At 53.0% G+C, this 22,852-nt stretch overlaps 2 protein-coding genes across 9 annotated transcripts; both read left to right on the forward strand.

Moving 5' to 3' along the window:
- The first annotated feature begins 117 nt into the window (after positions 1–117).
- Positions 118–14,414, forward strand: USP19 (ubiquitin specific peptidase 19). Of its 7 annotated transcripts, XM_077129354.1 has the most exons (28): positions 457–586; positions 1,443–1,702; positions 1,997–2,035; positions 2,170–2,298; positions 2,384–2,517; positions 2,592–2,894; positions 3,009–3,225; positions 3,354–3,510; positions 3,616–3,687; positions 3,789–3,904; positions 4,016–4,236; positions 4,322–4,517; positions 4,603–4,736; positions 4,837–4,995; positions 5,079–5,189; positions 5,689–5,799; positions 5,882–5,983; positions 6,744–6,884; positions 6,972–7,090; positions 7,298–7,435; positions 7,644–7,957; positions 8,065–8,175; positions 8,262–8,475; positions 8,558–8,710; positions 8,811–8,971; positions 9,053–9,231; positions 10,853–10,960; positions 13,902–14,414. In XM_077129354.1, the coding sequence occupies exons 2-28, from the start codon at positions 1,579–1,581 to the stop codon at positions 13,935–13,937; spliced, it is 3,999 nt and encodes a 1,332-aa protein (XP_076985469.1). In that variant the 5' UTR covers positions 457–586; positions 1,443–1,578; the 3' UTR covers positions 13,938–14,414. The 7 variants fall into 7 exon arrangements, with proteins under 7 accessions (XP_076985474.1, XP_076985473.1, XP_076985468.1 ...); XM_077129359.1 differs by lacking the exons at positions 457–586; positions 13,902–14,414 and adding an exon at positions 118–238 and having other exon boundaries at positions 10,853–11,339; XM_077129358.1 differs by lacking the exons at positions 457–586; positions 10,853–10,960; positions 13,902–14,414 and adding exons at positions 118–238; positions 10,204–10,708.
- Positions 14,415–14,507: 93 nt separating this feature from the next.
- Positions 14,508–22,369, forward strand: QARS1 (glutaminyl-tRNA synthetase 1). 2 transcript variants are annotated; one of them, XM_077129365.1, is made up of 24 exons: positions 14,509–14,887; positions 15,042–15,189; positions 15,523–15,632; positions 15,783–15,858; positions 16,060–16,124; positions 16,645–16,698; positions 16,846–16,906; positions 17,224–17,295; positions 17,418–17,503; positions 17,678–17,764; positions 19,176–19,275; positions 19,396–19,474; positions 19,557–19,665; positions 19,764–19,894; positions 20,006–20,098; positions 20,213–20,350; positions 20,441–20,528; positions 20,618–20,761; positions 20,862–20,966; positions 21,156–21,248; positions 21,367–21,494; positions 21,588–21,654; positions 21,729–21,854; positions 22,216–22,369. In XM_077129365.1, exons 1-24 carry the CDS (start codon positions 14,771–14,773, stop codon positions 22,264–22,266), a joined length of 2,328 nt encoding a protein of 775 aa, XP_076985480.1. In that variant the 5' UTR covers positions 14,509–14,770; the 3' UTR covers positions 22,267–22,369. The 2 variants fall into 2 exon arrangements, with proteins under 2 accessions (XP_076985481.1, XP_076985480.1); XM_077129366.1 differs by lacking the exon at positions 16,645–16,698 and having other exon boundaries at positions 14,508–14,887.
- Positions 22,370–22,852: the final 483 nt, after the last annotated feature.

A 22,852-nucleotide genomic window follows, 5' to 3' on the forward strand; every position in this document is an offset into this window, starting at 1 on the left:
TGTCGGCCCCGCTCCCGCCGGAAGTGCATCATCAGCTCGGTGCTCCGCCTTCCGCGGCTGTAACTAGAAGTCGAAACAAAACAACCTGCTGAGGCTGCAGCAGCCGTGACGGTGGCGGCGGCGGCGGCGGCGGGACGGGGGAGGGGCGCGCCGGAACCGGAACCGACCTGACGCCGGAACCGGAACCGAGAGCGGGTTGCCAGGGCCTGAATAGGGCTGGCGGTGGCGGCCTAACTCGGTGAGTTGTGTTGGCCGCCACTCACCCCCTGACCGGAGCGGGGAGCCATGACGCGGTCCGGGGGCGGTCTCCTCAAGGTCATGGGCATTACCAATCGACCTCTCGAGCCCAGTGGCGCTCTGGACCCGCCGACGCCTAGGGCCCGTTACGCTACGCCTCCGCCTCGGAGGGGGCTGACGGCGAGAGAGAGTGACTTCCTGAAGGAGGTGGTGGGGGCGGGCCCAGGGCTGGGAGGCTGGAGTTCGGTCTGGGCCTGGCGGGGTTTCTGGTCTCTGGTCAGTATTCCGGCGCGGCCGTAATAGGCCGGTTTTGGTCGTCAGGCAGCTTTTTCCACGCCTCCACGCCCGGGTGAGAGATGCGCCCTTCTGCTGGGGTCTGGTTAGGAGGATGGGGGATGCGGCAGGTGTCACCTCCTCTGCTCCAGACCGCAGGCGTCACGATCCAGCCCCTCCAGCACCACGTTTGACCCTTGGAAGAATATTTCTCTCTCTCTCACTCTCTCCCCTCCTCCTCCCCCTCTCGCCCTCCCCTGCGTTCTCCCCTACCTTCTCTCTCTCTCTCTCTCTCTCTTTCTTTTGTATACCTTTTTCATTCCAGCCTTTGCAGGCATCTCTCTGCTTGGGACAGCAGCTGGGGAGAGGAATTTCTTTTGGGATGAAGGAAGGAAATTTAATCAATGTACAGGGGGCAGGTTCTGATGAGGGTGGCAGCATCTTGGTCACAGAACTTTGGGCATTTTGTCAGCCACAGGGCCTGGTTCTCCTGCTATTTTTTGATTGCCTCTTTTCCTGTCTTCCCTCTCTACCTCTTACTTCTTGGGTAGTGACTAAGCAGCCAGTGAGAGTGAAGAAGTGAGCGCCCTGCCCAGAGCACCAGTCCCATGGGTCAGAGCCATGGCTTCTCTCCAGATTAGTGAGAGAGCTGATCTCAGGCCATAGCTGCTTTGACCTGGCATATCCTCTACCAGGCTTCCAGCTTTGTGGGTCTGTTATATCGGCACTGGGAAGGCTTGTCCAGAAGTGGTTGCTGCTACTTGCATTATTTATTTCTCATTCAGAACAGCCTGAGAGTATCCAGGGCTACTTCAAGTAACAGTGAGATATTGTTTAGTAAGGTTAAGAGTATCCTGGGTTGTTGTGCTCTTGCTGTATCCAAACGAGCAAATTGTTGGCTCTTATAGTGATTAGTGATTCCTTCTTGTTAGGCTGTTGGTTCCTTGTTGGAGAATTTGGCCGCAAAGAGTTGCCAAGATAGCTGGACCAGGAAGGAAGCGCCGAAGCCCTGACCCAGACACTGTTGCCGACCCTGGGGCACTCTGGCTGTCCACCAAGCGGCTCAAGATGTCTGGCGGGGCCAGTGCCACAGGCCCAAGGAGTGGGCCCCCAGGACTGGAGGAAGCCACCAATAAGAAGAAGCAGAAGGACCGAGCAAACCAGGAGAGCAAGGATGGAGATCCTAGGAGGGGTAGGAGTAGCATTCCCAGGGTGCTCATGGCCTTCTGTTCCACTTTTCTTATTGAAGATTCAGTCTGGGGGTTGGGAGTTTGTAGTAAACAATGCATTCTTGAAGAGATAACATTTTTTTCTGTTTCCTCTGTCCTGGTCTGATGCTGCATAGTACCCATGACAGACTGGGTACAGCCTCAGCTCTCAGGCCTGGGTACTTGGCTGAAGTCCTGAAGATGGTGCTTGGTAGGGTAATGGGGACTTGGAGGCTGCCTCCCCATCATGGTTTCCCTGTTGTTTCCTTTGTTGTCAGGGCCAGTGTCCACTCCTCAGGAAGAGCAGGCCAAAGAGGGTGAGAGATGATGGGCCTTGGGGGTATAGCTTCACATCTGGAGCAGTCCCATTAATTCCGAGTCTCTTATATTTGTTTACTCCTATCAGGAACTTGCGAAGATCCTCATGATGTCTTTGCCTTTTCCCTTACAGAATTGTTGCTCGACTGGAGGCAGAGCGCAGATGAGGTGGTTGTCAGGCTGCGCGTGGGAGTGGGTCCCCTGCGACTGGAGGAAGTAGATGCTGCTTTCACAGACACAGACTGTATAGTGCGGCTTCCAGGTACGTTCATGTGTCTTGAACCCAGTAGTATATTTGAGTTCTCTGATAATTGCATCCGAGCTCATCACCTCTACCCTTTCTCTAGGTAGTCGTCAGTGGGGTGGTATCTTCTATGCTGAGATTGAAAGTTCTTGCACCAAAGTGCAAGTCCGCAAGGGTGGCCTTCTGCAGTTGGTGCTGCCCAAAAAGGTGCCTCTTCTCACTTGGCCCTCTCTCTTGGTAAGTTCCAGGGCAGGGTAGGATGGGGATGCCCAGAGTGAGTTGACAGAGTTTGACTACTGTATCTTTGGCAGAAAAAGCCTCTAGGGACCCAGGAGCTGGTGCCAGGGCTGCAGTGCTTGGAGAATGGACAGGAGCTGTCTCCTGTTGCCCTGGATCCAGGTCCTGAGACCCGCCGGGCCAAGCAGGAGGCCCGGAACCAGAAGCGAGCCCAGGGCCGTCGTGAGGTAGGCGCGGGGATTGGCCCCGGGGCCCAGGTAGGGCCCAGTGCCAAAAGGGCTGTGCATCTTCATAGAGGTCCTGAGGGGGAAGCATCCGGGGATGGCCCTGGACCCCAGGGTGATGCCCCATCCTTCCTGGCTGAGCCAGCCACCCAGGTAAGGGAATGGTGCCTGGCTGGGAGTTGGGAGATGGGGGAAGGGCTGTGGGCTGTAGTGGTAGTCACTCACCAGACCCAGGGCTGATCCTGCCCATCATTTCACCATAAATAGGCTGAGGATGAAGAACAGCTCCGGATACCACCGTTGAACCCTCATACTTGCCTCCTGGGCTCAGAGGAGAATCTAGCCCTTTTGGCAGGAGAGGAGGCAGTATCCCCTAGGAATGACCCAGTCTCTCCAACCACGGCCCGGAGCAGAGACCCTGGAAAAGTTGATTGCTCCAAGGAAGAGCTGGCAGTAGGAGCAGATGCTGCAACCATGGTGGATGGTAAAGGTGGAGATGGGGGTAGGCAGGCAGAGACTTAGGTTGGGTTGCTAGGTTGGTGGGTGAGTAGAGTAGAACAGCAACAGGCTGGAACTTGTCTTGGGTGGCACTAAACTGTGGTTTCAACACAGAGCCTGAGTCTGTGGTGACCTTGCCATTTGTCAAGAATGACTCATATGAGAAGGGGCCAGACTCGGTGGTGGTGCATGTGTATGTGAAGGAGATCTGCAGGAACACCTCTCGAGTGCTTTTCCGTGAGCAGGACTTCACGCTCATCTTCCAGACCAGGTAGATGGATAGGTAGAAGATGGGGCAAGCAGTGTGTCTCAGGTGGAACAGTATGCCTCATGCCTTTCCTCTTGCCCTTCCTCCTGCCCTGCCCCTGTTCTTCAGGGATGGAAACTTTCTGAGGCTGCACCCAGGCTGTGGGCCCCACACCATCTTCCGCTGGCAGGTGAAGCTCAGGTGGGTGGTGACTGGCCTGTGCCTGTCTCATCTTGGGTTCCATCTTCCTGGCTCATCTAGCCTGCTCCACCTAAGTCCCTGAGTTTAGCCTTTTCTCACAGGAACCTGATTGAGCCAGAGCAGTGCACCTTCTGTTTCACGGTCTCTCGCATTGACATTTGCCTCCGTAAGCGGCAGAGTCAGCGCTGGGGGGGCCTGGAGGCTCCAGCTGCACGAGGTCTGCACACGAGCTCCCTTCATTGCTCAGCCCTGCATGTCTGCGATGTCCCCTCCAGCACCCCCTGCCACATGCTGCTAACCACCAGCCCCCTCCTTCCCCCTTTTTAAGGTGCAGTGGGTGGTGCAAAGGTTGCCGTACCGACAGGTCCAACCCCTCTGGATTCAACCCCACCGGGAGGTGCCCCCCACTCCCTGACAGGCCAGGAGGAAGCCCGAGCTGTGGAGAAGGAAAAATCCAAGGCTCGATCTGAAGACGCAGGTCTGGATGGTGTGGTGGCCCGTACCCCCATGGAGCATGTAGCCCCAAAGCCAGAGCCGCATCTGGCCTCAGTGAGTATCTTGGGGTGAGGTGGGCTAAGGATTGGAGTCTAGAGAGCGCTGGGGCTACTCTCACATGTTCCCCTTGTTCTCACAGCCCAAGCCCACATGTATGGTCCCCCCAATGCCACACAGCCCTGTGAGTGGAGACAGTGTGGAAGAGGAGGAGGAAGAAGAAAAAAAGGTGTGTCTGCCTGGCTTCACTGGTCTCGTCAATCTAGGCAACACTTGCTTCATGAACAGCGTCATCCAGTCTCTGTCTAACACACGGGAGCTGCGGGACTTCTTCCATGGTGAGGACAAGGCCTGGAGCCTGAGGGTGTGGGCAGACAGGGTGTTTTCCCTCCACTCACATCTCTGCTTGGCTGCTGTTCCTAGATCGCTCCTTTGAGGCCGAAATCAACTACAACAACCCACTGGGGACTGGTGGGCGGCTGGCCATTGGCTTTGCTGTACTCCTACGGGCCCTGTGGAAGGGCACCCACCATGCCTTTCAGCCATCCAAGTTGAAGGTGATCTGCACTCCCACCCTTGGCTGGAGGGGGCAGGGAGGACCAGCCAGCTGCGTGTGCAGTGGCTGCTCTATGCTCACACCTTGGCCCCTGCATCCAGGCCATTGTGGCAAGCAAGGCCAGCCAGTTCACGGGCTATGCGCAACATGATGCCCAGGAGTTCATGGCTTTCCTGCTGGATGGCTTGCATGAGGACCTCAACCGCATCCAGAACAAACCCTACACTGAGACTGTGGACTCGGATGGACGACCCGATGAGGTCAGGTGTTGGGAGTGGGTGAGCATGCCTCATGTACACTCCAGTCCCCAGGTCTCCTTGGTCCTCACCACTCTACTCATCAGGTGGTAGCTGAGGAAGCGTGGCAGCGGCACAAGATGAGGAACGACTCTTTCATTGTGGACCTATTTCAGGGCCAGTATAAGTCGAAGCTGGTGTGCCCTTTGTGTGCCAAGGTATGATGGACTTCCTGGGGGTGAGGGACCCTTGAGAGAGTTCACCTGGCCTGGCCCAGCTAGACTGGTCTGCCTGGGTTTCAGGGGTATATATATCTTCAGGTGCTTTTGGATAGGATTTGGACAAGGAAATTAGCTGGGAAGTCATAGGCTCCTATGTGGATTGAACAAGACAGACAGGCTACGCTTTCTGGCTGAGGTTTAAGTGATGTTTGGGCTCAAAGAGAGGTGTGAGATATGGCAGGGGTGTGGATGAGATGGGAAGGGCATATGGGGTGCTATTGCGGGGCTAACTGGTCAAATACCCAGGCTAAATCTCAAATGCCAGGAAGAGGAATGGTTTTCTTCTGAAGGGCAGTGGCCATTCTGGTCCAGTCAGTATGCTCAAGCCATGAGGTAGCTATCAGAGGGCCTTGTTGGGCTCTGGCTGGGTACCAGCATCCTACCCCCTGCTTCTGGTGCTGTGCAGCTACCCAGTGCCACCACTCTATTTCCATAGGTCTCCATCACTTTTGACCCATTCCTCTACCTGCCGGTTCCCTTGCCACAGAAGCAAAAGGTTCTCCCTGTTTTCTATTTTGCCCGGGAGCCCCATAGCAAGCCCATTAAAGTGAGTAGTAAACCCCCATCCTTCAGGCTATCCTAGAAAACCTGGCCCACCTCCCTCACTGACTCTATCCTTGTTACCACAGTTCTTGGTGAGTGTCAGCAAGGAGAACTCCAGTGTGAATGAAGTGTTGGACTCCCTCTCTCAGAGCATCCACGTGAAGCCTGAGAACCTGCGTCTAACTGAGGTATGTCTATCCTTCCCCAGATTCTTACTCATGTGGGATCATATGTGGACTCAGCAGCACAAAGACCTGTGTACATGGTAATTGGAATCTGTTCACTTAAATCTGAATGCGCATATAACTGCTCAAAAACTGCTGGTGGTACCCTTTTGGTTGAGTCATGATTGAAACCAGGTATTTGGGCTGTGCAACAGAGCTAGTCTCAATTCTCAGCTGTCATTAGGGTTTACTTCCCCTTTTTGGTGGTGGTCCCCATCTGCTTTGTCCTCTTCAGGCAAGAATCTTGAACTATAGGATTGTCCCTCCATCCATCATGGTCTTCCTTCCATCCTGCTGGTCCCTGACACTATTCCAGATTCCTATGTTGGCCCTCTCCAGAGTTTCCTAGTGTCCAGCCTGGCAGTGTCCTTTTTTTCAGGGGGATGTAGGTACTGAGGCAGCTCAAAGGTGGCCGTTCCATGATAACTATATTGCAGTTCCAACAGGCTCCTGATAGTTGAGAGCTGGTGTAGAGGCTGTTGGCATGGAGAGCTGGTATGGTTGAGACCTGTCTCAGTTCTGTGTCCTTGCTCTCTGATGCACCAGGCTCCTATAGCACTGAACATCAAAACTGGTAGCAACATAGGCATGTGTCTCTTTTAGGCCACAAACCCCACCTCTGCTCCCATAAGCCTGAGATCAGGACTAAGCCTTCTTGTGCTGTGAGACAGTGCTGGGGTAAGGGCTTGTCCTCACATGGAATCTGTATGTTTTCTGTCCCTAGGTAATTAAGAATCGCTTCCACCGTGTGTTCCTGCCCTCCCACTCATTGGACACTGTGTCTCCATCTGACATGCTCCTCTGCTTTGAGCTGCTGTCCCCAGAGTTGGCTAAAGAACGGGTAGTTGTGCTAGAGGTACAACAGGTAAGTGAAGGCCAACCTGATGGTGGTAGGGCCCTGGTGGGGGTTTATTCCTGCCTAGCCTTGCTGAGCTAGACGACCCACCCCTAGCGCCCCCAGGTGCCCAGCATTCCTATCTCCAAGTGTGCAGCCTGCCAGCGGAAGCAGCAGTCAGATGATGAGAAGCTGAAGCGCTGTACCCGGTGCTACCGTGTGGGCTACTGCAACCAGTAAGGACCCCCATGGTCTCACCCCACCCCTCCTCTGCACCTTCCACTTGTCACCCCAATCCTCCCTCCACATATAAGCCCACGTTTTAAGTGCCCCACCTGCTACCCCACTCTACCTGTCCCTGAGGGAGGCAAGGCAGGTATACCCAAGATGAAATTATAGCATATGGGACTAAGACCCTATCCTTCCTTCTCCCTTCTCTCCAGGCACTGCCAGAAGACCCACTGGCCTGACCACAAGGGCCTGTGCCGCCCTGAGAATATCGGCTACCCCTTCTTGGTCAGTGTACCTGCTTCACGCCTCACTTATGCTCGTCTTGCTCAGTTGCTAGAGGGCTATGCTCGGTAAGTGCTCAGTGGTTGGACTAGGGTAGGATGGGTTGAAAGCGCAAGTTCCAGAGGCACTAGGCAGGCCGATTGTATTCTTTTTTTTTTTTTTTTTTAAATACCAAAAAACACCAAGCAAATGCAAACATTCCTATTTTGATCCTTCCATCCTACATATGATCATTTCCTGATTGTATTCTTAACTTGCCTTGCTACTTGTTGCCAGGTACTCGGTGAGTGTATTCCAGCCACCCTTTCAGCCTGGCCGCACAGCCTTGGAGTCCCAGGGCTCTGGTTGTACCATGCTGCTCTCCACTAGCTCCCTGGAGGTTGGGGACAGTGAGAGGGACCCTATCCAGCCTCCTGAGCTCCAGATGGTGACTCCTGTGGCTGATGGGGACACAGGGGTCCCTAGGATGTGGGTAGCCCCTGATCGGGGCCCTGTGCCCAGCACCAGTGGAGTTTCTCCTGAGATGCTGGCCAGTGGGCCCATTGAAGTTGGCTCATTGCCTGCTGCTGAGAGAGTATCCAGGCCTGAAGGTAAGAGTCTGTTGAATGGCTCTGGGAGGTGGGGTTTAGGGAATGAGAGGGAAACTTGTTTAGGCCCTGATGGGCAGGGGAGCTCTGATAGTCCTGTTCCTTCCCAGCCGCTGTTCCAGGGTACCAACACCCAAGCGAAGCCATGAGTGGTCACACACTCCAGTTCTTCATCTATAAAATCGATGCATCCAACCGAGAGCAGCGGCTAGAGGACAGAGGTGTCTGAGGCTGTGGATGGGAGCCATGGGATAGGTTGGGCTGGCTGTTCCCCACACCTATGACACCTACCTCTGCTTATCTCCAGGAGAGGTCCCTCTGGAGCTGGATGACTGCAGCCTAGCTCTGGTTTGGCGGAACAATGAGCGCCTTCAGGAATTTGTGTTGGTAGCTTCCAAGGAGCTGGAATGTACTGAGGACCCAGGCTCTGCTGGTGAGGCTGCCCGTGCTGGCCACTTCACCCTGGACCAGTGCCTGAACCTCTTTACACGGCCTGAGGTGCTGGCACCTGAGGAGGCCTGGTGAGGACAAGGGAGCTCGCAGGTAGTGGGGTAGAGTGGAGTGGAGACCTGCCAGTCCTGATCTCATACCTGTTCCCATCAGGTACTGCCCTCAGTGCAAACAGCATCGCGAAGCCTCCAAGCAGTTGCTGCTGTGGCGCTTGCCAAATGTTCTCATTGTGCAGCTCAAGCGCTTCTCCTTTCGCAGTTTCATCTGGCGTGACAAGATCAACGACCTGGTGGAGTTCCCTGTTCGGTGAGTGGTGGGCCCCAGTTACTATGAGTGGAGTAGGCGGCCAGGGTGGATATTCTGGTCACCTGCTGACTGTCTCATCCCTCCCTTGCCGGGACCACAGGAACCTGGACCTGAGCAAGTTCTGCATTGGCCAGAAGGAGGAACAACTACCCAGCTATGACTTGTATGCTATCATCAACCATTATGGCGGCATGATCGGTGGCCACTACACTGCCTGTGCCCGTCTTCCCAATGACCGCAGCAGCCAGCGCAGCGACGTGGGTGAGAGCACATACAGCTGGCTGGATAAGCAGTTGGGGTGGTAGCCCAGGCTGTGTTCACACTCTTCTCACTCTGCTATAGGTTGGCGCTTGTTTGATGATAGCACAGTTACAACAGTGGACGAGAGCCAAGTCGTGACGCGTTATGCCTATGTACTCTTCTACCGCCGGCGGAACTCTCCTGTGGAGAGGCCGTCCCGGGCAGGCCACTCTGAGCACCACCCAGACCTAGGCCCAGTGGCTGAGGCAACTGCCAGTCAGGTGAGGCATGGGGGAGGCTTCTCAGGGTTGTAGGGATGGTGGTGGAGGTGGAGGGTACAGTTTCTTTCCTCTAACCACAGGACCCTAGCCTAGAGCCTTGGAGTTTGTGAGAGTCAGAAACAGGTTTCCTTTACATCAAAGCCATAGCCAAAGACATTCCTATGCCTTAGGGATACTCACAAAGGTACACATACAGCAACATGTTGACACCTGTGTACACATTAGCACCTGTTTTGCACAGGTCAAACAACTGTTTCAAACCTCACTGGGCATGGTGCTATGAACAGACTGTACTTGTGTTCTCCCAGCTTCCATCCACATGTTCCCCATGTGCCAGCCCATAGCACCTCACTTATAGATCATCCCTGTGTTCTGGCATGCACCCAAGACAGGGCTAATCTCGACTGGCTCTCTGAAGTGAATAGTTTGTCTCCACTGAGCCTTTGGATCTTCTGTCTCTTTTGTTGATATGGGTGCCATAGGCCTACCTGGTCAGGGGCCATAGCCACATCTCTTTCCTGAACTGGATTGCTTCTTGCTGCCCCTTTCTTTCTTCAAGCCCTTTCTGGTCCAGGCTCTGAGAAATCACTGCAGAAGACAATGGTCAGGATCTAGTCGTGGGTTGGAGGGAGTAATTTTTGGGGGGATTGGTAGCTCTTGTCTTCTGTAAGCCTCTGTAAGAGGCCTGGACTGAAAAATTGACCGGATACTCCCCTTCCCCCACCTTCATGGGAAGTTGCATGCATATTGGCTGCCTGTCTTGAGGAGACCAAAATCCTGTCAAGATTTGCCCACCCTGGTCCTCTCAGTGTAGACAACCCTCCAGTTGGCCACCTCATTTCCTTCCTGATGCTTGACTTTGATGCTGGTGGTCAGTGCTGGTCACTCTGGGAGGGACTGTCATGGTTAGGGGGTCTCAGGGACACTGGGTTCCCCCACCCCCTGGGTGCTGATGAATGTTTCCACACATAGGCTTTGCGGATTTGGCAGGAGCTGGAGGCTGAGGAGGAGCCAGTGCTTGAGGGGCCTGGGACCATGGGTTCCTGGGGACCCCAAGACTGGGTGGGCCCCCCACCACGGGGCCCTGCCACACCAGATGAGGGCTGCCTCCGATACTTTGTCTTGGGCACCATGGCAGCTTTGGTAGCCCTTGTGCTCAATGTGTTCTATCCTCTGGTGTCCCAGAGTCGCTGGAGATGAGCTCACCTACAGGCAGCTGCTGTGAGCTGGCCTACCCGCCTGCTTGTGGGTAGGCCAGGCAGCCTTTGTGGTGGGGACTGACTCTAGGCTTTGGGCCTCAGTGTGTGCATCTGCAGGGAGAGGGTATGGACTGTGGCCCTTTCAGGGGCAGAGGGGTCCAGACCCTTCCAGCTATCTGTCTTCATCCTGCTGCTCTGACCCTTAGTCTTGGGCTTGCCCTTGCCCAAGCTGCTTCCTGTACTTAAAGTCTTAATAAAGCTAGACTATTCAGGCCCAATCTTGTCTCTCTGTCTCAATGCTGCTGCTGTCTGCGCCTGCCTTGGGGCCCTCCCTTGGGTGCCAGGGCTCTAAGCCAGCACCCCCGGGATGCCAGGCAGCATGCTGGGCAGCCCCCAACCCCTGTCCTCATATTCTGTTGCAGGGACTAGGCCCTGGCCAGGCCCCCGAGGTGGCCCCCCCGCGGACAGCCCCTGAGCGCTTCGCCCCCTCTGTGGACCGCCCAGCCCCCACCTACAGCAACATGGAGGAGGTCGATTAGCAGGTCCCTGGTTGGTGGGTGAGGGACAGGGCTTGGGGGATCCGCCATAGAGGGCAAGCTCTTTGCCACTTCTCCTTTTCTAACCCAGAGGACACTGGCTCCATCAGTGGGGAGTTTGGGAGTGTGATTTGGGGGTACGGGCCTCACAGGTGGGATCCTCTTGTCAGCTTGGTCCTCAACCAGTAGGCCTTGGCTTTTCCAGCTGCCCCAGTGCTGTGTGAATTTGATTCCCAGTTGTACTTTCAATTCTTTCTGACTTGCATTATAAACGTTATAATTTTATTCTAAAAATTGTAATTTTTTTTTTTTTGCATTTTAGAAGTGATTGCTGCTGTTTAAATATATTTTAAAAATAAATGATAAGCAGGCATAGTGACTATGATGTACCAGGTCACCTCCCCACCCCATTATCTGGGGCGTGTGTGTTTCTGTATGTATTTGTGTTGGAGGCCCTGGAGGTGCTCTGGTCTGAGGAGAGATGGAGAGACAAGTGTGAAGTCCCAGCTTAGGTCCTGTAGGTCATGAAAGTGCCTGTTGCCTTCTGCTCCAATGGCCCTGGGTCCCATGCGGAGATGACTGCAATGCATCATTGTTAAGACCTTACTCTAAAGGGGTAAAGGAGTACACCATGAGGCTCCAGAAGCTGACTGGCGTTGGGAGCAGTGGGAGGTGGTGGTTATTAAAGGTGCAGTTACTGGGGTTGCCTGGGGCTGACAGTCAGAAGCAGGTCTGAGAGGATTTGCTGGGGGACAGCAGGAGATATTGCCCTCTGGAACCCCCAATTCATGGTAGAGCTGGTGCCTGCAACCTGCAGAGGTCACTGAGCACCATCTTGGCTTTGTGGGATCTGTGGGAGATGCTCATTTCTTAATCTTGAGGCTCAGCCTGGGTAGGACAGGTGTGGCCAGGGCATCAACTATTCATGGAGGAGGAGCATAGGTAGAATTTGGGCTCCAGTCTTGGGGGAGGTCCTCTTCTTCCTTTCTTGTTCTTAGGTCTTTCTTTGCTGTGGTTTGAGCACTATCTAGATCCCTCAGGGGAGAACAGAGCAGGACCAGAGCTAATTTTGGCAGACTTCCTGTGAGAGAGAGAGGGTGCTGGGTTTTGCCAGGCCATCTCTTCCCCTGAGATCTCAGGTTCTGACAGTAGCCCTAGGCTGTTCACTCACTGTGGGTCTGCAGGCTTGTCCTTCCTCAGAGCCTCTGAGACACAAATAGCAAAGGCAAATCTTGTGAAAAGCACCTCTGCCTCCCTTTGTGAACAATACTGTTGCCTTCTCTCCTCTTGCTTGGGGGCTGGGGTAGAAGTCTCCAGCTGGAGGAGAATGGGGAGTGAAGGTATTCATGGAGCAGGTGTTCAGAGAAGCAAGAAAGGGAGTAGGACAGACATCCTGCAAGGTCCCTACTTCCAAGCCTGTTGGGTCACAGTTTGAAATGAAACTTGGTATGGAAGCCCTTGCTAGTACCCCTCAGCCTTGGCTGCAGTTTGGGGGGTGGCAGTGAGTGGAAGGAGCTCCTAGAGAAAGCTAACTCCATGACCAACGTCAGTTTTTTCTGTGAGGACAACAGCACTGGGCCATGTGGAATTGCTGGCTCTGGAGAGAATCCTGGAGATCTGGGTCTGCAACCCTACAGGAATGGTGGAATTGGCAAGTGGGTGCTGGTAGCTGTGGTAACTGCTGAAGGTCCTGCTGGGCATGGGCTGCAACAAGATTATGCTGGCCTTTACTGTGTGCAGCTCCAGTTTCCTGAGCCTGGCCATCAGCAGCCTACATGTGCTGGACACACTGATCAAGGGGCTTTGTCCGCCCCTGACTGCAGTTCTGTTGCTGCCTGCCATACTGCACTTATGTAGTATCTGCACAAGGCTGTCATGGCTGCCATGGCTGCTAGCACCATGGTCTTTATTACTTCTGTGTTCACAGTTGACCTGTGCTATAGGTCAACAGGGATTTAAATAGAGATTGTCCCCTGCTTTTCCCTACACTACAGCTGGATATTGGTCATCACTGCCTGGCTTCTCTCCCTCGTCATTTTTCTCTTGACTTCCTTGGAAGTAGTGCCATTGCCCCTGTAGAGGGGCTGATCCTGGACCAGGCCACACAACTTCATGGCTCTCTATGTAGGCCACCACTGGAAACTGCCCTGGACCAGGCCACACAACTTCATGGCTCTCTCTGTAGGCCACCGCTGGAAACTGCCACTACCACTTATGATACAGAGCCACAGGGTCCATAGGGTAGGCACCAACCATGAGTAACCAGGGAAGGTGGTGCAAGCCCTTTTCCTACTAAGGGGGGGCCACCACTAAATTTTCACGCCTTGCTGATGGTGCTGTAATGGCTCCCTAAGTGATAATCAGGTGCAGAGGAAACAGTGGCAGTGGCGAGCACTCTGCATGGCTCTGTTCATCACTGGCATTTTTGTGGTGGGCTGGGCACATACAGCTGTTGGCAATGTGCTGCTCTCCTGCTGCAGGCTTAACACAGGGCTGGTGTGTCTGTAGCTCTGCTTCCTGGTGTCTGTCTGTGGTACCACCTGGCTGTATCTTCTGTTCCATACTGGCACCTGACCTTCTGTGTGCAGGGACTCCAGAGCTGGGCTGTGTATCAGGCTGAGGCCCAGAACACAAGGCTGGACTTGGACACTGATGTAGTGTGTGGTCATGAGCAGAACCTGGCATGTGTCCATCATGTGGGATCCAGACATAGGCTCATTCATGGAACTTGGTCACGAGTGGGTTGTGGCCACAAAGCAGCCCAGTCCTTGGAGGTCCAGGAGTTTGAGCCAGGCAAGACATCCCAAAGTCTAAACTCCAATCTCAGATTCGGGGAGCTCCTCAACACCACCTGGCTCGCTCCCTCCCCTACCCCCAGCAGGTCCAGTTTCCCCAAACTCCACCCAAAGAAAACAGTCTGGAAATTCTCTCTTAGCCTGAAGACTCCCAGCAGATCCTAGGAATCCAGTGAGAGACTGAGTGGGGAATGGAACAAGGGTGAGACGCCCAACGACAATAGCCATAATCTTGAGGATTCCATCTTTTCTGCTCTCATCCCAACGTCAATAAAGTATGCTTTCAAAGACCGGCAAATGGTTTCATGATGTAATTTTCCGTAGTTTGTGTAATATTTGCATGTTTTGGAGAGAAAGGAGTGTTTCAGGAGATTTTTAACCAAATCATCACAGAACCCGTTATGCCCAATCGGGCCTAAACCCCTCCCTCTCCTTGGCCCGGCGACCGTAGGGTGCCGAGTTGTAAAGTGCCGGATTTATGGGACCCCAATCGGCCATTCGACACATTTTCTATGCTCGATAAGGGATTTTCTAGGCTTCACTTTGTTTCACTGTTTCCATGACAAACCTCAAAGTTGTGACGTCAAAATGCGATACGGATCAACTATTATATTTGCTCTCTGAGATCAGTATTGGGACGGAAGTCCCAGGGATGGAGGAGAAAACTCGAGGAGCAGAACGACACGCCTGCGTCCGCCTCCTGCTTCGGTGGTGAATATCCTCTGTCCAGGCAAATTTCCCTTTAAGAGTCCAGCTCTACCGTATCTTCCCCCGATGCACCCCAACTTCAGATGGCCGGAGCCGCGGAAGCGGAAGCGGAAACGCAGCGCCCGGAAGAGTCGGTTTGACCACTCTAGGTCCCTTTAACGGCGCCGACAGCCCTACTCCCTCCCAAGAAAGGATACCATTGGCTCTTCCCCGCGGCTTCGCTCTCCTATTGGACAGTGGGTGAATCCCAACGCGCAGATTGTCTCCCCCCACGTTTTTTCTTATTGCCTGTGCTCCTGCGATGGCGGCTCCGGACTCTCTGTCGCTCTTCACTGGCCTGGGCCTTAGCGAGCACAAAGCCCGCGAGACGCTCAAGAACACGGTTCTGAGCGCGCAGCTGCGCGAGGCCGCGACCCAGGTGCGCGCCCCTTTATGGCTCTGGCGGAACCCGCCATCTCTTACCCAACGCAGTGCCGGGCCGAGTCCTCTTTCTGGCTCCCCCCCACCCCTCGCCCCCCTCTTGCCTTTCTAACTGGCCCTTGTGCTTGTTTCCTTGATCCCTCTGACTCCAGGCTCAGCAGGCCTTGGGCTCTACCATCGACAAGGCTACTGGGACCTTGCTGTATGGCTTAGCTTCCCGACTCAAGGATCCCCGGCGTCTCCCCTTCCTCGTGGGTTATGTTGCCAGTAAGAAGATCCACACTGAGGCCCAGCTGAGCGGTGAGACCCCTGCCTGTCTTGCCAGTTCCACCTTGAATCCCCCTCCTCAGTTTTTCTAGATGCCTTGTTCTATACTCCCCTCTAAGGCAGGGTCCTGGCACTGAGGGATGGCGGTGCCCTTTGATGAGATTGAGAGAGAAACTGTCTATGTCTGAGGAGGAGGTGTTCCTCAGAGCACATGCTTCTTTCCTGTGACTTCAGGGCTTCTGAGATAAGGCCAGGGCCTTATCTCCCAGAGTTCCAAGCTGCAGTTATGGTCTTATGGGATTGGGGACCTGTCTGCCTACTTCTTGGAGCTGAGAGCCCACAAACTCATTGGCCCTCCTTTCTCAGCTGCCCTTGAGTATGTGCGGAGTCACCCCCTGGACCCCATCGACACTGTGGACTTTGAGCAGGAATGTGGTGTGGGCATCGTGGTGACCCCAGAGCAGATTGAGGAGGCCGTGAGTCTTTCCCTGGGCATTGGCTGCCTCTCCAAGACTGGTGCTGGGAAGGAGTGGCTCAGCGCCTCCACCCAGGAGGACCTAGGTGAGGGTGTGGGTCCCAAGAGTGTCTCTGAGGGACTTTTCCTAAATCACCTGGTTTTTCTACAGGTGGAGGCCGTCATAAGTCGGCACCGGCCCCAGCTCCTGATAGAACGTTACCATTTCAATATGGGGCTGCTGATGGGTGAGCAGGGCCTAGGGCAGGGGCTGTCTTGCTCTGGTCAAGAAATGTCTTCTGGGTAGGAAAGGGGGGGCAGGAGCAACTTAAAAATGGTCTGTTTGGACTCAAGCTCAAGTTCCTACAGTAAGCTAGGACCCACCTTTGAGGGAGGGTAAGAAATACCCTCCTTTGGTTTCCTGCAGTTCCTTGTGCCTGTACTTCTAGGAGAGGCTCGCGCTGTGCTCAAGTGGGCAGATGGCAAAATGATCAAGCATGAAGTGGATATGCAGGTGGGCACTTCTTTGAACTGAAACTGGCATGGACAGAGCTCACACTCTACTGAGGGATAAAAGTGGGGAGGAGACCCTAATCTTATTCTGGCAGTGGAGAGCAGAGCCTGATGTGGAGGGGACATCGTTTGGATGGACATTGAAAGGTGTGGGCTCCTGGGCTGAGCTAAACCTTTGTGAAGTTACTTTACTCTGACTCTCAGTTTCCTCATCTTGTAAGTAGAGGTGATGTGGATTTATCTTGGGATGTTGGTGTAGGATCACAAGAGAGTCAGGACTGAGGTAGATTATGTGACTGGATGCTGAGCTTGCAGTTCCTCTCTCTAAATAGCAGGTTTTGTTTCTTGGGCCTAGTATGGACCCCCAGGAGAAAGAGTGCATTTGAGACCAACACAACCACACGAGGAACAGAGGTGGGATAGACTAGGCAGGTTCTCCCAGGCAGAGCTGGTCAATGCCAGAAAGAACTTCGATGGGCTGCCTGGGGCAGGTCCCAGGCTTGACTCTGGTCTCTGCTTAGGTCCTCCACCTTCTAGGGCCGAAGATGCAGGCTGATCTGGAGAAGAAGCTCAGGGTAGGTGGGGTTGGTTGTTGCTTTTAGTCCCCTGGGGGTGAAGTGGTATAGAGTGAGCATTCAGGCTGGGGGAGGGAATGTCTGGCTCCAGTGATCCCAAGACCCTGCCCAGGAGAGATCCTGAACTAACTTCTGGGCTTCTCTCAGGTGGTAAAGCCTCGGTCAGAAGAAACCAACCGGAGGACAACTAAGCATGTGATGGAAAATGGTGAGAGGCTTGAAGCTCCTGTTGCATTTAATTCCCTGATTTCTAATGAGTCTTCACAGCCCAGCCTTTTAGGCCCTTGGCTTGTTCAACATCCTACCTTCTTTCTGCCTCAGGGCCAGGATTGCTGGTGTGTCTTTTGTTCCCTTTACCTAGAGGTTGACCTCAGGAAACCTTTGGAATCTTGTCTCTGAGGCTGAGAGAAGGGGGCTGCTAGGTTCTGTTCTGGTTGTATGATGTGATCGGTACTAAAATGAACCTCCTTGAGCTGGATGTGCTAGCTATTTCCAGAGAATAAATCTTTGGTATCTTCTCCACAGGTGAGGCTCCTGGCCAGGCCCTCTCCCTGATGGAACAGCTCCGGGGGGAGGCGCTCAAGTTCCACAAGCCTGGTGAGCAGGAAGGTTGAAATCTGGGGTAGTGCTGGCCCCTGGGGTTGCAGCTCTTGCCCAAGCCCCTGGAAAACAGGAACTTTGTGCTGCAGCCTGAGAGTCCCTTATTCTGGTCTTGTCAGGTGAGAACTATAAGACCCCAGGTTATGTGACTACCTCACACACCATGGATCTGCTGAAGCAGCACCTGGAGATCACTGGAGGGCAGGTGTGTAGGAGTATGGCCAGGCCAGTTAGTGCCATCAGCACATGTCTGGGTGCCTGGTCTGCCTCCCTCCTGCCCTATCTCACCCATAACCATGGCCTAAGGAAGGAGTATCTGTTTCTTTAGGGTAGCCTGAAACCTGACCTCATTCATCTGTTCGTATCACCTCTATTTTAGGTGCGTACCCGGTTTCCTCCAGAGCCCAATGGAATACTGCATATCGGACATGCCAAAGCCATCAATTTTAACTTTGGCTTTGCCAAGGTAAGCATTTATATGGGAACCTGGCAAGCAAGGTATATACTTGTACCCCCATGACTGGATTTTCCTGTTTTCTCTGAAAATATGGCCAGTGTAAATGGAGGGGAACCACTTTTTTTTTAACTTTTTAATTTTTTTTTTAAATACCAAAAAACACCAAACGAACACAAACATTTGTAACTTTTGATCATTCTGTTCTACATACATAATCAGTAATTCACAATATCATCACATAGTTGCATATTCATCATCATCATTTCTTAGAACATTTGCATCTATTCAGAAAAAGAAATAAAAAGAAAACAGAAAAAAATTTATACATACCATACCCTCACCCCTCCCCCTTATTGATCACCAGCATTTCACTCTAAATTTATTTTAACATTTGTTCACCCTATTAGTCATCTTTGTTCCTTATGTTTTAGTCGTCTGTTGATAAGGTAGATAAAAGGAGTATCAGACATAAAGTTTTCACAATCACACAGTCATATTGTGAAAGCTGTATCATTATACAATCATTTTCAAGAAACATGGCTACTGGAACATAGCTCTACATTTTCAGGCAGTTCCCACCAGCCTCTCCACTACATCTTGACTAACAAGGTGATATCTATTTAATGTGTAAGAATAACCTCCAGGATAACCTCTCGACTCTGTTTGGAATCTCTCAGCCATTGACACTTTGTCACATTTCACTCTTCCCCCTTTTGGTCGAGAAGGTTTTCTCAATCCCTTGATGCTGAGTCTCAGCTCATTCTAGGATTTCTGTCTCAAGTTGCCAGGAAGATCCACACACCTGGGAGTCATGTCCCACGTAGACAGGGGGAGGGTGATGAGTTTGCTTGTCATGTTGGCTGGAGAGAGAGGCCACATCTGAACAACAAAAGATGTTCTCTTGGGGTTGACTCTTAGGCCTAATTTTAAGTAGACTTGACCTATCCTTTGTGGGGTTAAGTTTCATATGAACAAACCCCAAGATTGGGGGCTCAGCCTATAGCTTTGATTGTCCACACTGCATGTGAAAATATCAAGAATTCAACTTGGGGAAGTTGAATTTTCCCCCTTTCTCATCATTCCCCAAAGGGGACTTTGCAAATACTTTTAAATTCACTGGGGGAACCACATTTTTGACGAATGCCTAGGAATCCAGTGGGCCCACTGGGAAAAAGCAGTGAGGCAGTGAGCTCAAATTTAGGGAAATTCCCAGTGCATCATCCCCTTGGTTTAGGATGAAGCTGTTGTTTGTCCCAAGGTAGATTAAGAGATACCTTATCTCAGGCATTTAGATACAGAAATGAGAGAAGCTCTTGAAGACATTTTTGATTCTGACCTAGGAGACTGAGAAGGTTGCAGTTTGATGAGCTGAACTATGGAACCAGTTATGTGAAAGCTCACAGAACTGCAACTCCCCTAGGCCAACAATGGGATTTGCTTTTTGCGCTTTGATGACACCAACCCTGAGAAGGAGGAAGCAAAGTTCTTCACTGCCATCTCTCACATGGTGACCTGGCTGGGTACGGGTTGGGCAAGGCCTGGGCAGGGCTGGTGGTCAGTGGTTCTCTTCTCGGGCTTGTGGCCTGCCACCATTAAGTGTCCCTAGTTGGCTGCTCATACTGTATCTTGGTCTGCTCCAGGTTACACACCTTACAAAGTGACATATGCCTCTGACTACTTCGAGCAGTTGTACACCTGGGCTGTGGAGCTTATCCGCAGGTAAGGCCAGGGCTATAACATGGAGCCAAGGCAGACTGATCAGATAATGATCATGCTGGAAGCTCATACCCCTTCCCCACAGAGGCCAGGCCTATGTGTGCCACCAGCGAGGGGAAGAACTCAAAGGCCACAACCCATTGCCCTCACCCTGGAGGGACCGTCCTGTGGAGGAATCACTGCTGCTTTTTGAGGTGGGATCTTAGAGGGGCAGCTGGGTCTGGGTGGATCAGGATGCTGAGGGTGGGGCGCTTTATATTCAGAGGCTATCTTGAGTCCTTACTCCCCTCAGGCAATGCACAAAGGCAAGTTTGCAGAAGGTGAGGCCACACTGCGCATGAAGCTGGTGATGGAGGATGGCAAGATGGACCCCGTGGCGTATCGAGTCAAATATACACCACACCACCGTACGGGGGACACCTGGTAGGTGTGGGCATGGGATGGGTTGGCAGGACTGGAGCAGGGTGGTGGGCCATGACATGAAGTGGGGCAGAGTGGGACTGGACAGAGTGGCCCATTGTCTTTGCCCTATAGGTGTATCTATCCCACCTATGACTACACGCACTGCCTCTGTGACTCCATCGAGCATATCACCCACTCACTCTGCACCAAAGAATTCCAGGCCCGGTGAGAGAGCCTGGCCCTTGGGGTTGGTAGGGTCAGTGGGATTCTAGTAACCCTTCCTGAAGTCTGTCCCTAGCCCCAGAGGTGGCCAGTCCTGATTACAGACTCCCACCGCAGACGATCTTCCTACTTCTGGCTGTGCAATGCACTGGATGTCTACTGCCCAGTGCAGTGGGAGTATGGCCGCCTCAATCTACACTATGCTGTTGTCTCTAAGAGGAAGATCCTCCAACTTGTGGCAGCTGGTGCTGTACGGTAGGTGTGTTGTTTGACTCATCAGAGGCTCGTGGTCCTGATAGCATGTGCTGCTGAAAAAAGGCCTTTTCACCTCCTCTTTGCCCACAGGGACTGGGATGACCCACGGCTTTTCACACTCACAGCCCTACAGCGGCGGGGGTTCCCACCTGAGGCCATCAACAACTTCTGTGCCCGGGTACAGCCCAGTGGGCTGGGAGGGCAAGTGAGGACTGAGCTTAGGGGTCTGTGATTGTGGCTTTGACTGTAGTTGACCTTTCCTATCAGGTGGGAGTGACAGTGGCACAGACCACAATGGAGCCACATCTGCTGGAAGCCTGTGTGCGTGATGTGCTGAACGACACAGCCCCACGGGCCATGGCTGTACTGGAGTCTCTACGGGTTGTGATCACCAACTTTCCTGCTGCTGAGGTGGGTCTACCTCAGTATCTGTGGGGGGGTGGTATACCCACTCTAGGCATGGTGGGATCCTATTGCCTAGCATGAGTCAGACACCTGTCTTCTGCCATAGTCCTTGGACGTACAGGTGCCCAATTTCCCAGCTGATGAGACCAAGGGTTTCCATCAGGTTCCCTTTGCGTCTGTCGTCTTCATAGAGCGAATAGATTTCAAGGAGGTGAGTAGATGAAGGGTCCTGTTTGCTGTTGAGTCCTGGGGTCCCTTTCATCTCCTCATTCCCTGTCCTAGTCCATCTATTTCCTGCTTCAGATGAACAAACCCCTGTCAGATATGGGAGTGGAGGAGGAGCCTCTCATACCTGTCCAACCCTTGCAGCCTCTTGTGCCACCCCATTTCCTACCTCCAGGAGCCGGAGCCAGGATATAAGCGCCTGACATGGGGCCAACCTGTGGGCCTGAGGCATACAGGCTATGTCATTGAACTACAGTACATTGTCAAGGTGAGAGCCAGCTGTTGCCTTCCTACCATAGTGCCAACTGGTGTCTGGGTATAGTCTGCAGTTCTAGTGATGGTCCTCAGGACTGACCTGTCCCTCCCCACCTGCTCTGTGCTTCCAGGGCCCTAGTGGGTGTGTAGAGAGCCTGGAGGTGACCTGCAGACGGGCTGATGCTGGAGAGAAGCCTAAAGCCTTCATTCACTGGGTGTCACAGCCTTTGACATGCGAGATTCGCCTCTATGAGCGACTGTGAGGAACATTGTTGGGTTGGAGGCAGGTACAAGATGGGCACTGCCTGCTGTGGCTGCCCAGCTGGGGTCTGACCTTTTACTCTGGCTACAGATTCCTGCACAAGAACCCCGAGGATCCTGCTGAGGTGCCTGGTGGATTCTTAAGTGACCTGAACCCGGTAGGTTCATGAGGTGTGGGGTGAGGGTGTGGGGCTTCCCTGGCTAAATGGTTACCTGAGTTTTCTGCCTATAGGCATCACTACAGGTGGTGGAGACAGCATTAGTGGACTCCTCTGTGGCTCAGGCAAAGCCTTTCGACAAGTTCCAATTTGAGCGGCTTGGGTACTTCTCTGTGGATCCGGATAGCTGTCAAGGACAGGTGCTTGGCTTCTCCTGCCTGCCCCTTCCAGCAACAACAGTGGTGGCCTGCAGTAACTGTGCCCACATATTCTCTCAGTTAATCCTGACCAAATGAAGGAGGGTCATGTTCTACTGATAAGGAAATGGGCTCAGAATTTAAGTCCTTGCACAAAATTGTATATGGATCCTACCTTATTTCTCAAAGGATGGCCCAGAATCATTTGGTCTTTCATCCAAAGTCATAAAGACACTGAGAACACAAACCTCCAGACCGTTCACTCATCACTTGTTGGGGATGGAGGGGGATGTTGTGGTGAGACCCAACTGGACCTCCTGAACTGTTTAAAGTTGGTGGACATTCTTCTCTCTCTGCCCTCCAGCTTGTCTTCAACCGGACTGTCACACTGAAGGAGGACCCAGGGAAAGTGTGAACTGGAGGTACAGTGGACCTACCCTTCGTTCCTAGGAGCTGAGAATACCCCCTCAACCCAACCCAGACTCCGAGCCAATAAAGAACAGCTAAATCCCCCTTGAGTCAGTGTTGTATACCTCTCTACCCTCCCAGCATCTGAGGGCCCTGGAGATATGCTGTGTGCGATATGATGTGTGTACTGTGCACACATATTATCCATGAGAATGGGCTTTTCCAGATGGAGCAGCACTGACTGCTTTGAAACCGCTGGTACACTTCTTGGTGGTCAAGGACAGAGGCCTGATTCTGTATCCTCTGCACCTGGTCTGAGGGACCAAAGGGTACTGGGATACTGCCTTGCCTTTTAGCAGCCCTTTGCCTGATGGGTTTGGAAAGTATGTGCCTACTTGGAGGTCAGGGCAGATGAAGAGAGGCCTGGCACCCAGTCTGTTCATTCAGAAATAATTGAATGTCTATTGTGTCTGCTATGCACTGTCCACAGTGAAGTGAGCCAGAAATACTATAGTGTCTTCCAAATTCACCAGCTTCTGGGGGAGGTCTTAGTGGGGTCTGTGTGGGATTAAGAAATTCCAGACCCAGTCTGT

Source organism: Tamandua tetradactyla, chromosome 15, assembly GCF_023851605.1.
Source record: "Tamandua tetradactyla isolate mTamTet1 chromosome 15, mTamTet1.pri, whole genome shotgun sequence".
In the NCBI taxonomy this organism is placed as follows: domain Eukaryota; kingdom Metazoa; phylum Chordata; class Mammalia; order Pilosa; family Myrmecophagidae; genus Tamandua; species Tamandua tetradactyla.

What these genes read in the sequence shown, in the direction of transcription:
- USP19 (XM_077129358.1), top strand. Translation starts at nt 1,579, where the DNA reads ATGTCTGGCGGGGCCAGTGCCACAGGCCCAAGGAGTGGGCCCCCAGGA. An exon ending in CGCTGGCAGGTGAAGCTCAG is followed by an intron (nt 3,688 to 3,788) that starts GTGGGTGGTGAC and finishes CTTTTCTCACAG; the next exon opens with GAACCTGATTGAGCCAGAGC. An exon ending in CTGGTGGAGTTCCCTGTTCG is followed by an intron (nt 8,711 to 8,810) that starts GTGAGTGGTGGG and finishes CCGGGACCACAG; the next exon opens with GAACCTGGACCTGAGCAAGT.
- QARS1 (XM_077129365.1), top strand. Translation starts at nt 14,771, where the DNA reads ATGGCGGCTCCGGACTCTCTGTCGCTCTTCACTGGCCTGGGCCTTAGC. An exon ending in GCTCAAGTTCCACAAGCCTG is followed by an intron (nt 17,296 to 17,417) that starts GTGAGCAGGAAG and finishes TGGTCTTGTCAG; the next exon opens with GTGAGAACTATAAGACCCCA. An exon ending in ACCAAAGAATTCCAGGCCCG is followed by an intron (nt 20,099 to 20,212) that starts GTGAGAGAGCCT and finishes CTCCCACCGCAG; the next exon opens with ACGATCTTCCTACTTCTGGC.